Source organism: Azolla caroliniana, unplaced genomic scaffold (assembly GCF_043228905.1).
Source record: "Azolla caroliniana isolate FFs.n. ecotype wild unplaced genomic scaffold, voAzoCaro1.0.p SCAF_5, whole genome shotgun sequence".
Lineage (NCBI taxonomy): Eukaryota > Viridiplantae > Streptophyta > Polypodiopsida > Salviniales > Salviniaceae > Azolla > Azolla caroliniana.
The window spans coordinates 2,596,393-2,614,759 of NW_028230440.1; the positions used below are offsets into that span (position 1 = coordinate 2,596,393).

General features: G+C 36.5%; 2 protein-coding genes across 10 annotated transcripts; one reads left to right on the top strand and one right to left on the bottom strand.

The window, feature by feature from the left end:
* The first annotated feature begins 1,457 nt into the window (after positions 1-1,457).
* On the top strand, positions 1,458-5,702 carry LOC147863617 (bZIP transcription factor 1-B-like). Of its 5 annotated transcripts, none has more exons than XM_087320133.1 (13): positions 1,458-1,697; positions 1,893-2,005; positions 2,161-2,238; positions 2,468-2,557; positions 2,781-2,864; positions 2,960-3,022; positions 3,259-3,422; positions 3,543-3,600; positions 3,686-3,734; positions 4,013-4,251; positions 4,725-4,802; positions 4,888-5,013; positions 5,118-5,702. In XM_087320133.1, the coding sequence occupies exons 2-13, from the start codon at positions 1,937-1,939 to the stop codon at positions 5,160-5,162; spliced, it is 1,143 nt and encodes a 380-aa protein (XP_087176259.1). In that variant the 5' UTR covers positions 1,458-1,697; positions 1,893-1,936; the 3' UTR covers positions 5,163-5,702. The 5 variants fall into 5 exon arrangements, with proteins under 5 accessions (XP_087176259.1, XP_087176261.1, XP_087176257.1 ...); XM_087320135.1 differs by having other exon boundaries at positions 1,944-2,005; positions 3,256-3,422; XM_087320131.1 differs by having other exon boundaries at positions 1,459-1,697; positions 3,256-3,422.
* Positions 5,703-8,284: 2,582 nt separating this feature from the next.
* On the bottom strand, positions 8,285-15,326 carry LOC147863618 (glycosyltransferase BC10-like). 5 transcript variants are annotated; one of them, XR_015529772.1, is made up of 12 exons: positions 14,790-15,326; positions 12,915-13,031; positions 12,721-12,821; positions 11,183-11,254; positions 10,847-10,928; positions 10,047-10,127; positions 9,866-9,904; positions 9,709-9,774; positions 9,227-9,373; positions 8,824-8,952; positions 8,622-8,716; positions 8,285-8,518 (listed from the first exon to the last, which is right to left on the bottom strand). XR_015529772.1 is itself a non-coding variant. In XM_087319351.1 (11 exons), exons 1-11 carry the CDS (start codon positions 15,057-15,059, stop codon positions 8,687-8,689), a joined length of 1,134 nt encoding a protein of 377 aa, XP_087175477.1. In that variant the 5' UTR covers positions 15,060-15,326; the 3' UTR covers positions 8,285-8,686. The 5 variants fall into 5 exon arrangements, 3 of the variants coding, with proteins under 3 accessions (XP_087175477.1, XP_087175479.1, XP_087175478.1); XR_015529771.1 differs by having other exon boundaries at positions 8,285-8,532; XM_087319351.1 differs by having other exon boundaries at positions 8,285-8,716.
* Between the last annotated feature and the right edge of the window lie 3,041 nt (positions 15,327-18,367).

The following is an 18,367-nucleotide window of genomic DNA, read 5'->3' on the forward strand; positions in this document are numbered from 1 at the left end:
ACACGGTGCTTGTAATGTTATCGACTTATCACTAGGGTAAGCTAATTACGATAAAAAAGAAAGAGAGAGCAAGCGAGCTCCTGATTACAAAAAATCAGAAAGTTGTATTACAAAGGAAGCAAGAATAACCAACAATTACAAAGAGAGGGAGAAGGGTGCTTAACCACATTGACCACCTTTGAGTGAAAGACACGATACAAACATAAAATACCATACCTTATTTTATACCTTAGATGTTCAATAACAGATTGGAAGAAGAGAATTTAGCCTCGACAATATGGTCTCAACAACATCTTAAGATGTGGCAATGAAGGGAATTGCAAGCCCTCTTTATTTAGGTTAGCACCTATGCCTTTCAAACCACCATGTGTTCCTAGTTTGTCATAGATCCATATAGGTTTGTCCCAAATCCTAGGATAATCGGTTCCTTGACTATCCTATCTCTAACCCATAAAAAATTAGTTATTGAGTTGGTCCATAAGGTTATGTGGCATGTCTATAACACATTAGCTACTCCTCATATTATATTTATGTCACCTTACGTGAGTTGCCTCAATTCCCAATATGCCCTTATAACCGTTAAAATTTTACCCTTAAACAATATATTAAGGTTGTGCAAATAACAACACACGGAGATGTGACGTGAATCTAGAAGTAGGAGTTCCCCTAAGAAGGCTTGATTTGACAAAATGAAGTCTCTACAAGAAAAGGGGACCGACATTGAGTAGACAAAGAAGAGCTTCATTTCTGGTTTTCGAGACTGCGCTCCCCTTTTTATTTGAGAAAGAATCACAAATTGGTTTAACAAAACAATCTCCCCTCAAACACTCCCCATCACTTCAATCGAAGTAATCTATGGATTATAAAAAACACAACCTTACCCTGTAGATTTGTTAGTAGATTTGTTAGTAAACAAGGAAAGATTCTATCCAAGCGAATAATAGATTAACACCTTATGGTGTTTCGAGGAGATTTGAGGCCAATGCTGATGGCACCTTAAATACACATACCCAAAAAGGTAGGTAGCTTTTAGAGTACCCAAATATTTGTAGTTAATCGAAAGTGGCTATAATCAATGCAAGCGAGATGAAACCACAAACTCAATCAACGACATCGAAGAGCTTGGTCTGTACATAGATCAAAAGATATATATCAAATGTTTAATCATGGCCATAGTAACTCTTTTTCTCGATTGTAACAACGCACCAACATGCAAGATCTCCAAAGCACCACATGATGCATAAAGTTAATGTCTATATAGACATGCCTCTTTTTTATGCAATCCATGAGATTAGAGAGAGACCTTTTCACATGAAGAGAGAGAGAGAGAGAGAGAAAGAGAGGACATCGGAAATATTAGTGTTAAGAGAGTTATGTGTGAATGAAACGAGCCACTACACTGGATCTCTCACACACAAACACACACATGTACATAATGTGCCATCTCTCTTTGGGGGCCCAGGGATCTGGGCATGACGTGGCAAGTCCGTACACACGTGGAGGCGGTTGCGTGAGCAAGGGCACGGACGCGTGGCGCTTGACGTGGCAGGACAGTTCTGTGCTTCTTCTTTTCTGGTTATGGCGAATTAGCAGCTCCTCTCTCTTTCTCTCTCCTGATATTCCTTTTATTTTGCTTCATCTTTTTCTTCGTTCTCTCTACACAGACAGATTTGCAGATCGCAGCAAATTATTATCAGGTACCTCCCCCCTCCCCCCCCTTCTCTCTCTCGTCAAATTATCGTCTAATTCTTGCTCCATTCAAGCTCTGACTTGGGCAAAATTCTGCTTATTTTTTCCATTTTTAATTCTCTCATGATATGTTAAATTCTTGAAAGAGAGAGAGAGAGAGAGAGAGAGATTTGTTTTTACGTTTAACATCATCGATGATGCAGGCCTTATCTATATATGCAAAGCTCTTTGAGAAACCCTAATTTTGATGTCAGACATGGGCACAGGAGAGATGGGGGGTGCAACAAAAACTACAAAAACCTTCTCAAACGCCCAGGTAACTAAAAAAAGTCATTTAGTGAGTAAAAGCCACTGAAATCTTTAAGATCACTAAACCCACAACCACCATCATTATCATCATGTTTAGCTTTCGAATAATGTTTTTTTGGTTTAAAATTTTACCATTATTGAAGTTTCTGTATGTGGTAATAGGAGCAACAACAACCTTCAGCAACAAGTAGTAATAGTGTTACTCCGATGACATATCCAGAATGGGCAGCTGCTATGCAAGTCTGTCTTCTCTCTCATTAAACAACATTTCAAGTAGAAACTTTATGATCAATTTTCTTTCATGAACACATAGTTGTTTTTATGTGTCTTGAGATTGAGTACAGAGATCCGTCATGGCATAGCTCTTTTTATTTGTCTTAGATAAAGTCGAAGAACTTTTGGAATATGATTTGAGGATGATATTTTTCACTCGTTATAATATAATTCCTTTGTTATGTAACTTTTGTAGGCATATTATGGATCAGCTGCTCCTTCAGGCTATTTCTCTTCAACTGTTGGATCAGGCCCTCAGCCTCACCCTTACATGTGGGGTGCTCAGGTTATATATATGTATATATACATAATGTTTTCATGCATGAAGAGTGTTATCAGCCCATTCACATGGATTTTATATACTTCATGCATGCATGCATGCATACATTCATCTATATCCAGGCATATATGCGTGGTTATATATGCTTACATGTGTGGAGAGTTCAAATTGTGTCTCATCTTTGCCTATTCACATGTCTTATGTTGATAAATCATATTTCTATGAACAGCCTATGATGCCTCCATATGGCACTCCCCCATATGCAGCTATGTACCCTCATGGCGGAATGTATGCTCATCCATCAATGGCACATGTACGTGAAGTCATTCTCATTTGGGTTGCTTTCAAACCTTTAAAGGACCAAGTAAATAACAGATTAATAATATATTCTCATTGTGTTTATTAAAGCAGGGAGCTCATCCATATGGCCCATATGTCATCCCTGCCGGAAACACAAATGATGCTCAAGGAGTATGTATAGTTCTTTACCGTTAACATTTTTTGAGAAACATTTCATCGCATTTGTCAATCCAATTCTCCTTTAATAAAGGACATGTGGAACTATGCATAATTATTTACCCTTTCATTGAAGTAAAATAACATGGTATTACACATAGCTACTTATGTTTTTTTTAAATGAAAGCACGCGATATTTAGCAATCCTGTTCTGCGTTTTATTAAATTACATGTGAAAAACTTTCTAGAAGGCAACAGCTGATGGTGGCGATGCAGAGAGGAAATCAGGGGATGGCGGAAAAGCATCAAAAAGCTCAATGAAAATTTCCAAAGGTAGTTTAGGAAGCCTCAGCATGATGACTGTCAAAGACAATAACACTAGTGGAAAAGATGGAAATACCAGATTCTCACAAAGGTACCCTTTCTTAACTTACGAGCTGGACCTCCAATGTTTTTTATGATCTCTTCTATATCGATTTTGTTAAAGATCTGTCATAATCGGGTTCAGTTACCTATGTTCATTTATTACATATAGACATGATACTAGTGGGAGTGAAGGCTCAACAGATGGGAGTGATGAGAATTCTCAATATGTATGCATCTCTAATCATTTTAAGTTCTTAATTACGTTTACTTATTAGGTTCTAACAACCTTATATGACAAAAATTACAACCCAGGTTTCTGATACGGGGTGCAAACGAAATACCGATCATGTCTCATCTGAAGGTATAGAAAAAAGATAAATTGTATCAATTCTTTTTCAACTCAACAGAACAATTATGCGCTCATGATCTTTACTTACATTTGTTTTAAGCTGGGTTACTACCCTACCTTTTTTATTAAGGACATAATATGATAAATTTGCGTTATCTTAGTGGGGGTTTGCAGCAACCAAGGGCAACTGTTAATGTACAAAACCTATAGAAAATTTGGGTTGTTTTTCCTTCCAATCGCACAGTAAAAAATTCACATAATTCTTTGTCCTTGTATTTTTGTAAATTCAGTGGCAAATTCAACATGCTATGGTAGTGGGAAAGACACAGACCAACAAGGAACCATACCCGTGCATCCAATATCAATCGGTGGGAAGCAAGGTGTGGGGGCAGGCCCTCTGACAAACCTCAATATTGGCATGGACTATTGGAGTGGAGGGGCTCCATCAATTTTAGCGAATGGGCGGGGACATCGGGTTCCATCCTCAACTATCATTCCTTCAGGTGTCAGTGGTGACTTGTGGCCACAGGTGCTCTTCAACATCCCATTGTTAAGAGATCAGTAGTTCCCCAATCCCTTCATATATACATTTCTTTAATATGTTTACCCCTAGGCAAACTAAAACTCTGTAACCCTATATCGTGTGAGAATTATTATGTATTTTACGTACTTTATTTAGTCTGAATTTATGAGTATGTGTTGATTTTCATAAAGGTGAAAGTATTGGTAGTCTCCCAACTAGTCCCTTCATATATACTGAATTTTGTATGTTTAAGTGTTAGAGTGGGGGATTCACTTTCAATGATGTAAAGTAGCTCAAATTTTGCGACTGACGTGTCCTTTCCCTCATGGGTAAGAGAGCGCAACCCATGATACATGTATCCAAAGGTGTGGAAGACATCTTGCATAGTGGGGAAGTCATTTTGAATGATTAGGTGTTGTGGATTTGTGAGTGTGTGCCCAGCTTCCCAGTAATACTTTCTCGATTTTTAAAAACTGTAGGATGAAAGGGAACTAAAGAAACAAAGGCGAAAGCAATCAAATCGTGAGTCGGCTCGACGGTCCAGATTAAGAAAACAGGTATTTTAGAAGAAAGCATCACTAAATTTGCTAGCTTTAGTAAACAACCAAATCAGTAACCCGGTATTTGTTTTGTAAATTTCAGGCTGAATGTGGGGAGCTGGCATCTAGAGTTGCAACCCTGACTGATGAGAATGTGACATTACGAGGTGAACTAGCAAGGATAACTGAACAATGCAACAAGCTTTCCGCAAACAACAGTTCATTATTGGTAAGATCCATAAGACTATATATAAGATGCCTCATTCACAGCATCGAGTGCCTAATTGTAAAGCCAGTTACCAGGAATATAATTTCATGGTTTGGTTTCTGTAGGAGCAAATGCGAAGGCGTCGTGGTATACATCGCGAACACGATTAAATTTCATGACTTGGTTTCTATATAGAAGTAAATGCAATGGCATGGTGGTATACATCATGATTATGTGAGAAAAATCAAGGCACAACAAAACCAAAGCCATTCAACAAGAGGAGTGTAAGGAGTGAGTGAAAAGAAGGTTTGCAAACTGATGGCGAATGTTTCCAAAGGGAGGCTGGAGAAGCCAATAATGGATACTCTCACAATATCAAAAAACCATGGAGGAAACCTCACAGTTTTGGTTTTGATTTCTTCTGGTTAGTTTTCACTATATGGGGGGTGGGAACTGTCACTTTTGACTGTCATATAGCCTACAAAACCAGAATAAAAAGCCATATACTAGCGCTTGCTAATTTACAAGCATCTAATGGCGCAGTCTTGCTAAGTGCATAATACTCCATGCATCATTCATTGTAAAATCCTATTAGATAAGACACCCTTATGCCATAAGTTACATGGATGTTTTCTGTATCAAAAAGTGTACATTTGTTTTTGAAAATCTCTAATATGAAACTTCTAACCAATTCTATTATTTTTATTAAACACTTGTTTCAGGGGTATTAAAAACCATAAGATTTAGTTCTCTATCTTTGATGAAACTTTTTGCTACTGAAATATGGACTTTTTCTCATTCCTTGTGTTGATAATTATTAAGGTACTGCACTTTACGGTTGCACCTTAATCCATGATGTTGACCTTGACATTTTGACCTAGCTGAGTTTAGCTTTGTACACATAAATACTTGTTTGTTTCTATCCAAATCATGGGATGAAGTAATTGCACTAATTTACTAGATGGCACTGGGAGGCTTAATTGCACTAATCTACCAAGAGAACCTTGCTGAATGTTTGTCACTGATTTATCGCATGACATTATATCGAATTTAGGATTTGAACACATGACTTTCTGGTTTTCCATTCCACAGCCTTACTGGTTCAGCTCTCTCAAGCTAGGATGATGGATATATCGAGCATCCAGCCATAAACTTAGGCTCAATCCTGGCCATGGCTTTGGAACTTCCCCATTAATCGGATGTTGGTCGTTGTGTGGATGTTTGTTGCATACAAAGATCTTGTGTGCATCCAAAGTACAAAAGTTTCTTGCCACGCTGGCGATTGTGGAATGTGTTTGTGAGGATGTGCTGTCGGCATCCAATGGAGCGAGCATGGGTGATGATTGACACGAGGCACCCAAATACTAAAGGAAAAACGAAAAGGACGACGCGTTAAAAAAGAAAAAACAAAAAGAAGAAGAGAGAGAGTCTACGTGGAGGGAGGAATGGCTTTTTGTTTTTGGGGGGCAGGGTAAAGGTGGGGACGGGGATCCACGTATCACCTTCTTGAGGGCGACCGCCTCTTGAGATGGGGGCCATCCGATTCAAAGCACTCACTCCGAATTCAGAGAACCTTCTGTCTGTAGCTGAGCTGGATATATACATCTCATATTCTCTCTCTCTCTCTCTCTCTCTCTCTCTCTCTCTCTCTCTCTCTCTCTCTCTATATATATATATATATATATATATATATATATATGTATATGTATATGTTTGAAAAAAATTCGAGTGCGCGTGTTATGTTATATACAATACAGAGATGTTGTGTACAGCTGAGCTGGATATATATATAGAGATATATGCATATATATTGCTCCCCCCGGGGCCCATCGTTTATATGATGCCTCCTTTTTTTCTCCCCCTTTTCTGTTTTCAACAAATCATAGTAATATATTTTTGTTCTACGACTTCTTTTTTCTATTTCCATTTTAAAATTAGGACAATTCTTTTACTTATTTTTACACACTTCTGTTTTTTAATTTGCATTTTTTACTTATTTTATTTCATTCGGGTTTCGGAAAAACAATATTGGGATTCCAATACACTTGAAATACGAGCCTTTTATTTTTTCAAGCCAATCTATGTTTCTTATACATATATATTATGTTGCTAATTTTTAAATATGGCTTCACTTTAAAATCATCTTTTAAAACGTGTGCCACAAACCCTTAATAATGACATTTCAACCAACACCAAATCCTTTTAGTTGATGATCATTGATAACCATCTCAACTTAGCTCTCTCCTTCATTCTTACATCATTCTACTTTCAGGGATCACGTCATCTCAATGCAGGCATATATACACCACCACCATATGAAAATTTCTTGCTGTATATGTGAGAGAGAAGACATTCATAAGAAACCCTTAGTAGCATTGCCTTTGAAAGATGTGATTTACTAGGAGCTGTTGAGAGGATGATTCCTTCATTCAGGTACAACTCTATATGTAAACCAAAGGCTTGTTCCAGCAGCCATGGTACGCTACCATGCACATACTAAGTCAATTCATACTCTGGGAGTCAGAACCCTGCTTACCTTTGATTATTTCTACACACTTCAAATAGAATTCTACCCTTCTTATGAAGTTAAAAGTTTAAGAACTCTACAACTGAATATTTACCCTCGAATTTGTTGTTCAACATAAGTAGGATTGATCTCAATGAAACCCAGCATATTTATCCTAGAAATGTCGTAGAAATGTGATCACTTGCTTTCTTTATCCTAGATAAGATCACTTGTGGAAAATGCATTTCTGCATTTTTCACAACACCTAAGAAATGCATAACTAATTATGAGAAACTACTGACTGAAGAAAAGGATGGAGTGGGAATTCTCTGCAGTGTTCCAACCTGGCCTATTATTCACTATTTATATAAATAGATCAGAAAATCAGAGATAAAAAGGGAATCCTAAAAAACCACCAAAATGTAAACTCTCACCATGAATGGAAATCAAGACTTCGTTCATTAAATTGGATATCCAAACCAAAATACAAATGATGCTTACATACAAGAGATACATCAGATAAAGATTTTGCTTCAAAGGGCACCCATACTAATAGGATGAGCATGTCATTCCTTTGAGGTTGGGATTATAAAGCAAACATAAAAAGAAACGCCCCAATCATACAAGAGAAACATAAAGTATTCAATATTCCAGAATTTCAAGTTTTTGCTTCACAACTACACGTATTTGTACAACAGATGCAATGCCCTTTCCTCTTGTCTATAAAGAGATCTAGAGTCATGAATTGGAATAACTACCTCCTGATGGAACTGGAGCACATACTAATAATGGTAATTTCTAGTTGCAAAATATTCCAACAGGTTAGCTTAATTTACATATAATATAGCAAATCATGGAAATTGCACGTCTCAGTTGAATATTATGCAAATCCATGACTTGTAGTCAATATTCACAGGCAGCTCAATTACATCGAATTTGATTTTGAATAGTTATGAGATTCATATAATAAATCAGTGAGCAAACCAATATGCACTGTTCAGCATTCAAGGAGTGCTTCAGCTCAAGGCATACTTCTATCTTAAAGGAGTAAGTAAAACTCACAGAAAGATACATACAGTAAGTAAAATAATGCAGCATATTTCTTCATTTTCAAGGTTACAACCTCAGATACAACAATGCTGTTCCACTTAAGATGGCATGTTTGATTACGTAGTGTGCAGAACTCGATTATATACTTTGCGATACATCAAAAATAGTCTGCAACCATTATATGCAAAAATAACAAATATCATCAAAACATCACTGAGACTTCTGATAAAATGAGTTACAAAACAAAAAACTTGCAGACTTATGATCTACTCTACCTGATTAAGAAGCTTTACAACTGCACCTCTTGTGAACTTCCTTGCAAACAAGAAACATGGTCGAAGAGTTTCATTGCTACTGCACCACTCTGTTCTGTATTCAGTTTCATAGTAAACTGAAACAATCCTCTATAAAAATAAAAAATAAAGGGAAGTGTTATATTTTTTAGCATCAAATGAAACTAAAATATACACCAACCATTGATAGCTTCACAATTAAACAAACACTATCAATTCAGTTTGGATCCTTTCATGCCCAATGGTAGGTAAGCATCCAATTACGTTGATATTACATATCAGTTCAAAGTAAGACAAAATGTGCACATGTACTGTTCAGTATTTTATGAAAATTTTAAGAAGTTTGGATACTTTCATGCACAACGAAAGTTACGAGAAGGCATACTTTGATACCATCAACCAGCTCTGGACTAGTATCTGAATATGTGAAGGTAACAGGATGCCATCCCTTTCTTTCCTGATCCCTGGTTGACTGATTCCATAATGTATACGTGACAGTTCTCCTTTCAATCTCACCCTCAAATCCTCTTATCTGGTCTTTTCCACAAGAAATATCATGTCAACCAGAATAATTATACCAACAATAACAAAACACTTTTCAATCACTTGGAAGCTCTATCTGTGAATGCACCATCCATCATGTACAATAGACCACGATTCCAAAGCTAATCGATCTTGCAAAAAGGTATGCTAAACAGCACAAGTTTACATGGATTGCTATACCACATACATGATTTATATTCTGGAGAAAATTCATTGCTTTACCTTCATATAAAATGTTCAAATCATTGAATCCAATTTACCAGGATACCTTCATTAAACCAATCAATAATTCGGCACGATTTAGTTAATAGGAAAGACACTTACTGCCAGCAGTGTTTGTACATAATGTTCATCAGGTATACAATTATGCTGCTTTGATGGATCCCCGACCTGCCCAACCAGTAAAAATAGATTAACATATCATATTTACACTATCTGATTAATCTTTTTAATAGTATGAATTGGAGTAGTATCCACTAACCATGTGTTGCTGCCTCCAGAATTCAGGTAACGGTCTCCTCTGTAAATAGAAACATAATTACATCAGCAAGACTCCACAAATTTTGTTCTAACACTTACCTTTTTCATCAGTCCTCACTAATAATTCAATGAAGCATTCATTCTAGCATTGACATATGCAATATAAAATCAACACCACTCACTTTACAATGCTTTTGAAACAATGGAAAGACATTGTCATCATAGGCAACAACTGCAGCATGATCACGCTTTAACGCAAACCACTGCAACCATGACAAAATGGGAATTTGGTCAGCAAACGAATAAAAACCATATGAAGAAATTTGGTAGCTACAAATGATCTTACACAATGACAAGTGTGTATGAGAATTCATAAGAGAAACTGATCGTTTTTTATTATTGAAACCAAGTTTATCAGCTTTAAGAAAAACATCTCATTTCAAAAGCTTTGAACGCAATATGACCTCCTATGCTCCCATTAGGACTCGGCAACAGCTTGGTTCAAGCCTGAACTGAGCCGTTAAACCACTTTTAAATGGTTTGGCAGTTCGGTTCAGGCTTGATCTTCCTTAACCGGTTTGAGTTCAGTTTGGGATGGCTCAAGCCAAAACGAACCATTTGGGTCCAAACCGGTTCTCAAACTGGTTAAGCTTAATCGGCTTGACTAAACCGATTTAGGAATCGGTTTGGTCCAAGTTTGAAAACTCCCAAACAGGTTAAGGCTTAACAGGTTTGGTTTGGACAAGGCCAAACTGATTAAGCCGAACCATTGCTGATTCCTAGCCTCCCATTGTCGATCATGTGCATCTCAATCATACCAGAAAAATCAATCAAGACAGCTTGACAAAGAGAGCAAGAAAAAGCCCCAAATGAATCACCATACATTCTAGCAAAGTTTCAAAACATATGCAAAATGGTGATGATTCCAGCAACAGAGTTACTGTTAAAAAAAATGTAAATGCATGCATCTGTGTAACTGCACCTGAGAACCTTTTCTCCATTTTTCTATTTGGATTGTGGGACCCATCTTAGGATTATAGCGCTTCTCCTTGGTATCTAAAAAACTGTTCACAATATAAATTTCATTTAAAACGATCTGTCAAAACATTGCACAGCGAAGCCTACGGAGGATTACATTTTTTTCCTACAGTGTGACCATTACTAATATGAAAATTAAGAGCAAAAGAAAGATTCCCGTGTTCAAAGTTAACTGTTATACAATAGCTTCTGGTATAATCGAGTAGACCTCCGCAGATCTTCTATACACAAAAATTGTTTTGCAATTGCAGTTTTCATATCAAAAGGAATACTTTCATACCTGTCCACAAAGCTCTTCGGTGAAGCCATAATATAACCGTATATGTAAGTGAAATTGTATAAAGGTGCACAACTGCAAACAATTTCAAGACTAATTAAGATTAAACGATACTTCAGCATATGCAACTTCATGTTATCGAATTTCTGAATTGAAGCTTAAAAAGAATGTAGGTTTATCAAAGTGTGACTGAAAAGCAGACTCAAGAATTAAATACTGTGCTGCTAATTGCAATTAATCAGAGTAAAGATTTAGCACATTAGCATAGCGTTGTTAACAGGCAGTATGGACAAGTGCTGCATGGAAACGTTATCAAAGTGTAGTTTTGGCGCATGACCATATCTTTGTTAGCAGGCGCAATGAGTACAGATACCTAACAAGAATGTGATCATGTTTTAATGTACCCATTGGTTGGCCCCGCATAGAAACCCAAATTTCTATTTGGAAATTGACATGTCAATATTGAAGAATGGATTGAAAGACATCTTACTGTAAGAGTATCGCACAATAGCAATTAAGATTTACCGATTAGAAATTACAGATAGAATACTTCCAAATAATTCCTTGAATAACAGAAAGGTTCCTTTTACTGTCCAACATTATATGAAGTATGTAAAAATATTCAATTAATACAATCAGAATATAGCATACTTCCTGGAAATATGCTTGTACCTTTTTTTTTTAAGACAAATCATCCTTGAATATGCAATTTTTTTCTTTGTTCTCTCTCCTATGCTCACCCTACACTAAGGGAGTGAGAATGGAGTCAACAGAAAGATGCAAGACGTCCTTACAAGACCCTCGTTCAAAAAATCTATTTAATGTCGTCAATACAATGCAGACAAATGTTGAGTTTCGCAATGAGAATATACTGATTTTATGGGGACTAAAATCTTTAGCCAAATTCAACATTCTGCATATAATGTAATAATAACATAGATGGTTTCTGCATATAATATAATCTTTAGCCAAATTAGAAAATGTATAAGCAGAATTCTGAGATCTCAAACAAATCATACGAAACAATTATGAAGGCATCTTTCCTTGTACAAAATTCAGTATGTTTCTAGAAGTCATTGACAAATCAAAAAGTTTCTACAAATTTAAGTCCTATAAATCTTCAGTATGTTTCTATAGGTAGAGTTGGACAGCCCTAAGATCTTAAGCAGACCATACCAACTAATACTCTAAGATCCTAAACAGATCATTCCAACTCTTGGATTTTAGTGTAGAAAAATCAAACGTTTCCATGATTTAAGATGCTATAAACTCTCCAGGATGTTCTTAAAAGGAGAATTGCACAAGTTATAAGCAACAAGATCAAAACCACTCATACAATCATAAATGCATGTTCCACGTACAAATACTAGATATTTATTTCTAGATAGCAAATCAAAAGGTTTCCACGTTTAAAGATCCTATGAATTCTCCAGTAGGTTATTAATTCTAAGCAATGACCAATGCTAGCATTGAGAGGAGACCGTTAAAAAAATGTTTAAACGAATCAAAATTATCAACCAAAGAATGTATCAAACATTTACCTGTCAGAGATGAGGAGGAAGCGTTCGTTTGAAGGATCTTTGAGAGCCTCAGCAAGTAACAACCGCTCTGCCTCTATCATGCTTGCTCCTCCCCAATCTACCTACAAAGTTAGCAAAGTGCTAGAGCATGCTTCACAAGTTTCATAAAATCCAAAAGTTAAATCATAATAATAATAATGATCTTGTGTTCATACCAGAATGCTATTTTGTAGCTGCCGATCATAAAAATATTTGCATACTGTAGTTTTCTTGCTGTAAACAAAGCCAGGCCTTGAATGAATATATATTGAGAAAAGATCTTTTGCAGCTTCCTATCAAAGACATGAACACACTCAAATAAATAATGTACCTTAAAATAAGTTAAGAGGAAAGGAAACAGGTTATCCAATAATTGACACATTAGAAGTTTACAAGTGATCTTTACAACTTCTATAATAAAAATCTAGCTCTAGTTCTTTCACCTTTTTATTTTTTCTGCAAAACGAGACTTAACAGCACATGACTCTCAAGTCACAACAGATGCAACTCTAGATGTAATCTTCTTGAAATCAACGCTAAAAACTGGATCAATGGATACGAGTTTTAAATTTATTGGCATATCTTAATGGATTGTGGCTAAAAGAATGCGATCTATAGTAGAAGATTGTGTAACAGTCACTAGTTTACATAGTAAGCTCCAATAGCTGTAAATAATATTATTTACCAAACTGTTGTAAAGGTTTGAGCACATATTGCTAGAGAAAATCAAGATTTCAAAAGAGGTCACTGTTGGCAGAAGATTAGGTCAAAATGTTTACAAATAGGGATCTTTAGCATTCCTGCTTTGAACTCTGCTTACTCCTTCCACATGACACCATGGGTATTTCATTATATACGGTGTGTACAGATGCATATCAATTGTACATTTGTATCTAATTACATAGGCCATATCCTAGCAAGGTTAGGAAAATAAGATTGGTACATGCTTCAGCTGAAAGTAAGATCTTTCACATTGCTGAATTCAATCACTTGAGAAATAAGTAAGAATGCATGTATTTCTAATTCATTTTGGTTGTTTCCATGGACATTTGATAGTATATTGCATGTATTTGGAATTATTTGAATACAAAAACCTTTTTCCAGGGTTACAGAAATTGAATATAATGTGCTAAGATTCAATCTCTGGCAAGATCTTTAGCATTGTTGCATTCTATCACTGAGGATGAAGCTAAAGCTAATTCCTTCAATATCGCTGTTTGCTTGCGGTTACTCGATACTATGACGCATAGACTTCTGTATTTTGAATATTGAGATGTCTTTTTGAGGTTCTTTCTTAGTAGCTGCATGGAATGTACTTACAATCAAACCTTCAGTGAGATCATTCGCCATTCTGTACACAATCACTTAACAACAAATGAGTATCTTGCAATTCCTTGGCTTGGGTATCACTGCTTCCTTGTGGAAATTTAAAACTACCAAGAAAGAACCTTAAAAGCAAATCAGATATCTTTGTTTTGGACTTTTTGTCAGTAACTCCATGGATTGCACTTACAAGCAAATCTTCAGTAAGTTCTTTAGCATTATAGATTTCTATCACCGAGAATGAGTCCATTATTTGTTTATAAACCTTTGAAAGTAAAATTTATACATTTTCAGTATTTTTATTAAAGACAAATCTTTGTAAGATATCTTGAAAACCTATATGACCTAGGGAATCTTTACGTGGAATCATTTGGAGAAGGCTACATCTATTTTTAAGATCTGAAAACTTATTCCAGATTGAAGGTTAATGATCATTTTAGGCATAAATGATCGTCCACTTATTCTTAAACTGGATCAATCTATTTCTAATCTCTCAGTTTGGTTATGGATCTTGCTAGGAACATGCATATAATTCCATATTCTAAGTACAGAGACCTTTTCTGGGAGGTTTCTTTCTCGGTATCTACATAGAATGTACTTAGAATAAAAATGGTTAACTTTTTGTTGAGTGATATACCAGCACAAATTTAAGAAAATTAAACAAGCAATTGAAAGATGATGCATAAATGAAAGCAGAGAACTTAGAGAACGAGGAAGACGAAACATACCTGAAAGAAGATGTTCCAGACAAGGTCAAGAGGCATTCTGTTGCGAGCCAGGAAAAGGAAAGCAAGTTTCGGAGGAGAAGACGGGGACTGAACCTGCAGAATGATTTGCGAAGAGAGATGCGGATGTTGATTATTATGGTCGTGATGAGAGATGAGTAAGATGTGGCCGAGCTTGAGGAAACCAAGGAGGACGATGCTGATGCAGAAAAAGAGAAGCGCGATTTTCCTTCTCCAGCGATGGTGGCCTATGATAGTCTTCATCTTTGACATATGATGGAAAGGCGCACAAAGAGAGAGAGAGAGAGAGAGAGAGAGAGAGAGAGAGAGAGAGAGAGAGAGGAGAGGAGATCTGGCCCAAACGAAGATCCAGGAGTAACTGTGGAGACGGTTGCAGCTTCTCTTTCTCTCGCACTCTTGCAGTTAAAAGCAGTGGAAACGAAGATGGCGTCTTCAAGAAGCTTCTCTGTCTGTCTCTCTCTCAGGAAGACTGGAAACCGGTGTGGACTGGTGGTAGTCTCTCGGGGGAAACTGTAGTTAGCTTCTTCGAGAATCAAGTGCTTTTGAAAAGTTTTGACAGTTACTGAGTTGTATCGCTGGTTTGTATCGCTGGTTATTTTATTTCTGTATCTTTTTAAAAAAGTATGTACAGGGAGGGAGAGCAGGTAAATACATCTTTCAGCCATATCTCCATATCCGAAGAGGATACACTATGTAACCCAATGGCATGCCTCACTTCAACCCCACCCAGGACCATGCTTCATCCAAAGTAGTGTCATCCAAAGTAGTGCACGTCTGATGTGAATGAGTCCAATCACTTTAGCAAGAGCTAAGGATTCGAGAGCATTGGAGTCAAAGTGATTTTAACTCAGCTCCCAATGGCATGGCTCGCTTCAACCCCGCCCAAGTGAATGAGTCTGATCACTTCAGCAAGAGCTAAGGATTCGAGAGCATTGGAGTCAATGTGATTTTAACTCAGCTCATTCTTATGCCCATTGTACTTGCGTATGCCCAAAATATTGTGTGCATTAGATGCAAATGAGCTCGCCCTTGAAGGTATCTCTTTGGAGAGACGAAGAACTCGAGCGTGCAAGACACCCCATGTACTTGTTGTAACTTGGGTGGGATTAATCAAGTGAGTATGTACACACATGATTTATCAACGATATAGTTCAATGGTCTCATGCCTTGATAGAATATTCATAGAAATCAAATGCTTGTACAACAAAGGGGGTGAGTGTATAATTGCTTGATGAGTTTTATATAGTATTGAGATCAAATCAAAGCTCAATATAACGTTTAAACATTACAAATTTAAATAAATATACATATGTATATATGATCTTTTTTTTTAGTTTTTGTTTATATGCATGTGTACATATGTGTGTGTGTATATATATATACCCTTTCTCTTGCTTTTTTATGTTATTTATGTCAAAGCAGAACGAGATATGCAAAAAGGATGTGGGCCAAAGGCAACCCGTTGATGGATGACCACATGATAACAATTGAATATGAAAGCATGTTGTTAGTTTGCATCGTCGAGCACAAATGGGAACTCAATTGAGATGATATGGCATTTACAAAAGCCAAGTCCAAAACAACTTTGTTATGAACCAGTTATTCACACATTGTCGATGGTAGATTATATGTGCCAATAGATACTCAACGAAGCAACAATATGTAGACTTACAATGAAGACAAAGCAACTATATCATGTTTTACTACCAACAAAGAAAAATACGAGAATATTGAAGAGGGCTCAACATAAAATGCACCCATATGTCTCACCCAACCTATATCAGAGAATATTGGAAGAGGGTCCAACAAACTTATGAGTCAATAATATGTTACGCAATGCAACCAAAGTCGATCTCTTCATCGCTCGTGTCAAATCAATGAGCAAGCTACTAACCTTAGTCAATAATGGTGCAAGTGTTATTGTGCTTTCTTCAAGAGTTGAGATGACATGGACTATCTTGAGCTTTGATATTGCCAACACAAGTTAAAATTCTTTGGCATTGCAACATTATGCATAGTATTGCTCCCATACAAGATATGAACACAAGGGAAATTTGTGGTATGCATGATGGGTCATGATCTCCTTTGTACTCCCAAAAGCATACATTTTCGGACAATATTGGTGTGGAAACACTATGTAATTGAGCCCACCGAGTAATAAAATGGTATTTTCAATACCCCTAAAGACTTTAAACAATAATTGTATGTGGATACATGGGTAAAAAAGTGATTGATATACCTTAACATCAAAATGTTGTCTCTAAACTCATTTGCTTGCAGTTTTCCTTTTCCCACAATTGTTTTCTCTACAATAATATGTTACAACCTATGCTTTATGAAAAAGCCTCATAAAGCTCACATATATGATATACTCAAATCATTATACCTAAAGTAGTAGAACAACACCATGAAAAATACACAAAAGCCTACCCGATACCGAAAGTACACAAATCACATCAACGTTGTGACATTGTTCCAAAATACTAGAACTAGAGAGATTAATGCAAAAAATGGCAACCAATGAGGTAAATAACCACGGAGTAGTGGGTGAAGGATTGTAAAAAATGTATTAAAACGACTAAGCATGTTCAAAATTTGATATGAACCTTGCTAACCACCCATATGACACAACTCATTACATTTCCATAGGTAGCCACTAACCTCCACCAAATCTAACAAACCACTCAAATATGCAAAATTTTCGTCTCCAAAGACATCTTCAGTGAACCACCAATGGATAACCCAATTGAAGAGTAGGACAACTATGGGTAAGCAAGTTGATGGTTGATATTTTCAGCATGTGGAAAAAAACAATTATCACAAATGAGTGCCTCTACCTACATCAACATGGTCCCATAGAGACAAAGGGATCTAGAAAATTAATGGTTGAATCTTCCCCATGTCCCATTCCTACTATATATAGAAATCCCTTCTTAGAGACAAAAGCGACCTATTAAAAAAAAAGTCACGATGTGACCACAAGTCCCAACCAAAGGGAAGCCTTTTAACCTTGGTAACTTAGCTTTGTTTTTGCATTGCCAAAGGGAAGATCAAACGATCCCAAGAATCCCCACAACAATAAACACGAGAAAGGATACCAAGAACACAAACGATGTTTGAAATCAACCATATGCACAAGGGGACATACACTAAAAATTGTGAAGTGACAAACTAGACATCTCTAATTGCATTTCACTAGTTTCATCATCTCTTGTCTGATTTTATAATTTTTCTTTGCGTAAAAAAATAGAATCAAGTTTCTCCAAATGGGCAAACATGTCTTCTACATTGGAGTACTGCAATTCCAAGCTTTCAATGCTTAGTGGGTTGGCATAATACCATTGAGATGGCATGGAATAAGCACTTGGAATCAAAGGCTCGAGTATATCATTATACCATGGATTTGTTTGTTCTCAAACGAAAAGTGGTGGTACCAATATGGGACACATCTTCAGGAGCATGCCAATAGACAATAGATATACCTCATATGATCACCGCGAGGGATGATGATAGTTGTATTATACGAGAAACATTTTAATGGAACAAACTTGAATTGAAAG

Bases quoted from the DNA above. Each gene is read 5' to 3' on its own strand.
- LOC147863617 (XM_087320131.1), top strand. From the start codon at position 1,937: ATGTCAGACATGGGCACAGGAGAGATGGGGGGTGCAACAAAAACTACA. The intron at 2,006-2,160 runs GTAACTAAAAAA...ATGTGGTAATAG, and splicing joins AAACCTTCTCAAACGCCCAG to GAGCAACAACAACCTTCAGC. The intron at 4,803-4,887 runs GTATTTTAGAAG...TGTAAATTTCAG, and splicing joins GGTCCAGATTAAGAAAACAG to GCTGAATGTGGGGAGCTGGC.
- LOC147863618 (XM_087319351.1), bottom strand. From the start codon at position 15,059: ATGTCAAAGATGAAGACTATCATAGGCCACCATCGCTGGAGAAGGAAA. The intron at 9,374-9,708 runs GTAAGTGTCTTT...GGAAAAGACCAG, and splicing joins ATGTACAAACACTGCTGGCA to ATAAGAGGATTTGAGGGTGA. The intron at 8,717-8,823 runs GTAGAGTAGATC...TAATGGTTGCAG, and splicing joins TTGTAAAGCTTCTTAATCAG to ACTATTTTTGATGTATCGCA.